Raw genomic sequence first — 5,508 nt, 5'->3', positions numbered from 1 at the left:
GTATCAAGGGTAGATGCTATAATCTATGACTTTTCTCTTGAGGATCCTGGCCAAGACACAGCTCAGGGATGCGTGTGTGTACTCGTGTGTGTGTGCAGATACACGCACGTGAAGGCGCATTTCTGAGAATGAGCCATAGAAAGGCTGCATGTCTACCAGGAGTCTTTTTAGCTCTCATTAGATGACCTTCTGGAGGGAGAGCTCTTAGCCCTTTGACTTGGCTTTTCTAACAGCAAAATGGGGATGAACTTCAGTTTCCTGTTTCACTGAAGAGTTATGGTTACTGTGATGTTATTTCCCTCAAGGAAAAATGCCACTTGATTGCAATGGATACACTTGGGAAATTAACGATTGAAAGTTGAGCGTTAATATCCCAAGACAGCATTGCTAAAATGCAAAAGTGATGTTCGTCATAAATAACCATACTCAAGGTTTAATCGATGTGTGAAATGTGAACTCACATCCTGAAATTCAGTCCTTACTTTTTAAATTACTTTCAACAAATTTTCAAGTCTTCATCACAAATGGTTCTTCTTTGCATGGGGATTCCTCTTCACCCGATTACAACTTACTTTATTATTATGTTCTTTGGTTTTTAATCACCTGAAAATTACCGCTACTGTTTGACAATGGGAAGAATTGCTAATCACCCAGTATTCTGGTAATTTTGATTGTCTTTCCCCTCTGAAGTTTGAAACACACTGTTTCTATATCTAAAACTGTTCATCAGCACCTAAATGTTTACTCAGACTAAGGATGGAGTACTCTAACAAATATCATCCTCTGCCTATGACATCAGACAGAGGCATTCCTTTCGTAAAGTCTTATTGTTTTAAAAAATAATTTGAAATTTTCTGTAGGCCTTGCTATTTCAAAGGCAACAAAGGGACAGAGAGGTGGGGAAGCTGGGGCCTGAGCACCACAATGGGGCTCTGAGTTCCTGGGTGAGAGGATTCTCCTGGGCTGGCAGCAGTTCCCCTGTCTGACCAACAGGAGGTGGTCCTTCAGTCACCCACATGTAGCCTGCTTTCGGGACTACGGTCAAGTTTACTGAGTCCTGGCCAGAAGAAAGTATTTAATTATAAACTGGTTGCAAGCTGCATTTCTCAGTTTCCTTATTCTGATCTCAGCACACAGTTTCTTCCCTCTAGGATAACGAGAAGTGACTATGAAGCTGACTGTGCTGGGGCCCACGAACTGCAGCCCCCACACTGTGAAAATGTATCCAGACACATGGACCACGACGCAGGAAGGACGGATTCTGATTTCCAGATACCCTGCCCTCCTAGAAGTATTCTAAACTATGCATTTCTCATGAAGATTCCATCTATGTGATTAACCATTACCTATTCATGGTATAAAGCTTGAAAGGATGAACAACTTTTAAATCTCAAAAATCAGTTTTTAGTCAAACAAACCAAAAGCTGAAAGATTTTTTGAGAAGTTTTTTTTCTCAATTTTAATAGAAAAACCACTGTTGGAAGAAAAAAAAACCCCAGCTTTGCACCAATTTCTAGCAGTCATACAGCTATGACACACAACGTTAACATACATATTTGTCAGCCAATTTCCTGACAGCTCCATCGATTGTCAAATTGTACATTGTATTTTCCCAATGTTGTCAAACATTTTTAAAAAATTCTTTCTCTCCAAGTTTCCTGCAAAAGCAGAGTCTAAACAGGGGATGTTGGAAATAGCTGTAGAATTCTTCTAATGTATAAAACAGTATGCACCTTCAAGTACACACATTGGTGTCTATTTTTAGCATTTTAGTTTGTTAAAATAGGCTCGAGATAAAATTCTTTTATTTATAAGGTAAGGATTTTCTTTTTGTTTTCTGGCCTTCTTGAATTATATTACATTGGGGGAGTGTTTCCCCCAAAGAGATGGGTTGGTGGTGAGTTTGGCTGGGCAGCATGATAGGACAGACAGAACCAGCTCACCGCCTACCTGCTCAAGCTGGTGGCAGCAGATGCCTTGTGAGGACTTAGCAAGTTTTTGGCGCCACCAGAAAGGTTCAATGAAACACGGCCCAGGGTCCAAATTCACCCCAACTCTTATCCATGCTTCCAACCTCCCTCCCTCCCTCTCTCTCTCTCTCTCACACACACACACACCACTGTTCATCAAGACATCAGGACTCCTGCTGGATCAGCTCCAAGAACAAGGGCTTTGCTCGTTTCCAGCACCAGCGGCAGCGCTGGGCCCAGCAGTCCGATTTGGAGTTAACCACGGAAAACCTGAGCAGCCGGTGGAGGCGGAGTGGGGGAGTGGGGGAGTTGGGGGGGGGGGGCGGATAGCTCCAGCTCTGGCTCATTGAATCCGCTGCCCCGCTCCAAGTTAACAGTGTCCTTCCCCTGCTCTCTTCCAGGGAGGGCGCGTCTCTCGCTTGCCCCAAGCACAGGGAAGTCGGGTGCTCCGCCAAGAGCCTGCAGTTCCAGGAGGCTCTGAAATGACCCGGGGGACCTCGGCCACCAGAAACTCGGGGAGTTACCGAGGTCAAAATTTCTCCTCCCAGTGGCTGTTGGCTCCAAAGATAACCTTCTCACCTTCTCGGTAAATACAGACCGGGTGAGGAGGCTTAAATTCACACAGGAGGCGGCCGCTCAGCTCTGCATGCAGCAGGCAGCTTCGGCCCAAATTGGGGGATGCAGGGCGGGCGGGCTGAGGGGCGGGGGGAGAGCGAGTGTGAGCGTGGGTGGGGTGGGTGGCAAACCTGAACCCATCCTGCGACTCTCTGGTGCTAGGCACTGCTCCTGTGTTCCCGGAGGCGCCTGGTCCTAGGACAGGGTCGATGAGGCCCGCACACTGAGTGACAGGGAAAGGAGCTGGTATCCCCTAGGGCCGCTCTCCGCCAGGCAGCCCTCCTCCCTTCCATCACAGGCAGCTCCAGCCATTGGAAAGTCCTTCTTACATGCGTCCCAGTCCCAATGGTCCCAGCTCCCCCTCGATGCACACTCCCGGTGAGGGTGAAGGAAGCCACCTGGCCCCGCTGGGGCTGCTCCTGCAACCCCCGCGGCCTCCCTGGAGCACCGAGGGAAGGCCCTGAGCCGCCAGGAGGTCCAGGCTGCGCCAGAGGAGGAAATTGGCCACAGATGGGCCCCGGGCCGCGCTCCTGCTACTAAGAAAGCTCTTTGGGGTGAGCCAGGCTCTCATCGAAAAGGCTGGGGCTAAGCGCCAGCCCGTCGCCCCTTTAAAGCGGATCTCCTGGAGAGCCTGGGTTCAGGTCCAGGCGAACTGGAAGGACAGGTGGAGCATCTCTCTCCCCACCTGAATGGTCGCCTAGGAGAGGGGCGCACGACAGGCGGGCCACCTGGGAGGCCCGAGGCCCCGCTCAACTCAGGTCCTGCGACCCGGGCGCTGCCCTCCCTCCACCGCGTTCATTGCTGCGGCGCGAACACGCTGGGCCGTCACCAGGCGGGAAGACAGGGCTTGAGCTCAGCGCCTCTGGATGGGGCACTCTCGGGACAATCTCCGGCCTCCCTTCAAACTTCGGTCCCTTCCCGACTGTAGACCAAGTGGCCGACGCGGAAGCCGGTGGCCGCCGTCTGATGGCCAGCGGCAAAGCCAGGCGCCGGGCTAGGGGCGTGGGAACCGTGGGCGGCGACCGTCGTTGGTCTCCCGAAAGAAAAGTCGCCCGCCAGGCCCCCGGGGAAGGTACCAAGACCGCCGGCCAGGGCGCCCATGGCCGAGGCGAAACCCGAGAAGCAGGTGGCAGCCTCGGGCACGGGCGGGGAGGGCGAGGCCTGCAGGTCCGGAGAGGCCGCGCCCAGGGACTCCAGCTCAGGACCCTTGGTCCCTCCTGGACTCCGGGCACCCGAGGGGGCGGCCACGCTCGCCTCCCCTCTCCGCTTCCTTTTCCTTCGGAAGTTCCCGTTGTCGAACATCTTCTCGCAGTTTGGGTCCAAGGTCCAGTAATTGCCTTTACCTGCGGTAGAAGAAAGGACCCAGCTCAGAAAATGCCGGGTTTGACCGACCATGATGTGAACGTGAGAAACGTCCATCAACTTCAGAAAAATTCCCCGCATGACCCCTCCACGAGCTCTCATCCCCGTCCCAACCTTGAAGTGGCACTTTGTACGGGAACGGGCTTCCACAGCCTCCCTGGAAAGAATGTGAACATCCCAGAAAGACCAGGGAAGGGCGACCCCCAGGAAAAACTGAGCCCCGCTAAGTTCAAGGCCAGAAAGAAGGCCTATGGGGTGCAGAGCCGTCTGGATTCTGGCAGTCGCTCTGCCAGTGAAGCGGAGCCAGCCATGCCTGGCCTCTATGCGGGCTCCAGCGCTTCCCAAAGCGGCATCTCATTTGCCTTACCGAACCTTAGGGTAGGCATTGTCTTCCCCATTCTACAGCAAAGGTCACTGAGGCCCAGAGGAGTGACTCTAAAGATCGCCCACCTGGCCAGCGCTCCTGCTCCTTCCTTCACGGGAGCGCGCAGACCTGCAGAGACTCGCAGCGCGCTAGACCTGAAGTCAGGGCCTGAGGGCGCTGCTCCGGTCTCCTAGCATGGCCTCGGCGGGACACCTCTCTCCTCCTCCTCCCCTTTTCCCCCCCAGCTGTGCTGTGGCGCCTGGGTTGTCCAAGGCCGCCCGCCTCCCTCGTGTGCCAGCAGCCCGGCTGCGGGAATCCGTAGGGTCCTGGTCGCGGCGATCGGGCGCTCCAAGTTACCTGGGTCGTCCTCGTCGCGCGGCACCTTCTTGAAGCAGTCGTTGAGCGACAGGTTGTGGCGGATGGAGTTCTGCCATCCCGCCTTGCTGCGCTTGTAGAAGGGGAAGTTGCCGGCCACGTACTGGTAGATCTGGCTGAGCGTCAGCTTCCGCAGCGGCGCGCTCTGGATGGCCATGGCGATGAGCGCCGAGTACGAGTAGGGCGGCCGCACCAGTCTCAGCAGCTCCTGCTGGCCCGAGAGGCTTAGCCACGCGAGGTCAGCACCCGCCAGGCCGCCCGGGGCGCCCAGGAGCGGGCCCGGGGCCGCGTAGCCGGGGGACGCGTACGGGGGCGCGGGTCCGGGGCCCGGCGCGTAGGGCGCGGGGCTGAGAGCGGCTGCATTCAGCCACAGGCGCGGGCCGCCACCCGTCGCGGCCACATCCCCACGAGCGTAGCCCGCGGGGTGCGCGGCGGCCCCGGCCTGGCTGTGCTGGGCCGGGCAGACACCTGAGCCGTCGCAGTACGCGGCCATATCGAGCGGCTCCCGGGCCTGGGCGGGCGGCTCCGCGCCGAAGCTCATGGGCACCCCATCCAGCGCGTCCGGCGGCAGCTCCCGGTGCGGCCCACCGGGCCCCGCCCTCCGCCCTTTAAATGCCGTCGGGGCCGGAGCCCGGGTGAGTGTCGGTGGCCAGCCCCCTCCCTCGCCGGCTTTGGAAGAGTGATGTCTCTGTCCCCGCCCTGGGGTCAGTTTTCCGCCCCGCCCTGGTCCCCATGAGCTCCTGACGAACCACCCCAGTAATTCCCTCACCCTGTGCAGGCTGCGCCGCGGGCCAAAGCCGTTTGTGGCCTTTGCGACGGGTG

The 5,508-nt window shown here is 56.3% G+C and overlaps 1 protein-coding gene across 1 annotated transcript; it reads right to left on the bottom strand.

The window, feature by feature from the left end:
• Positions 1 to 3,485: 3,485 nt before the first annotated feature.
• Positions 3,486 to 5,257, bottom strand: FOXI2 (forkhead box I2). Its single transcript, XM_046652235.1, has 2 exons — positions 4,669 to 5,257; positions 3,486 to 3,928 (listed from the first exon to the last, which is right to left on the bottom strand). Exons 1-2 carry the CDS (start codon positions 5,225 to 5,227, stop codon positions 3,486 to 3,488), a joined length of 1,002 nt encoding a protein of 333 aa, XP_046508191.1. The 5' UTR covers positions 5,228 to 5,257.
• Between the last annotated feature and the right edge of the window lie 251 nt (positions 5,258 to 5,508).

Source organism: Equus quagga, chromosome 2 (assembly GCF_021613505.1).
Source record: "Equus quagga isolate Etosha38 chromosome 2, UCLA_HA_Equagga_1.0, whole genome shotgun sequence".
NCBI classification, from domain to species: domain Eukaryota; kingdom Metazoa; phylum Chordata; class Mammalia; order Perissodactyla; family Equidae; genus Equus; species Equus quagga.
The sequence above is the reverse complement of the archived record's forward strand: the minus strand, read 5'-3'. Positions and strand labels throughout refer to the sequence as shown.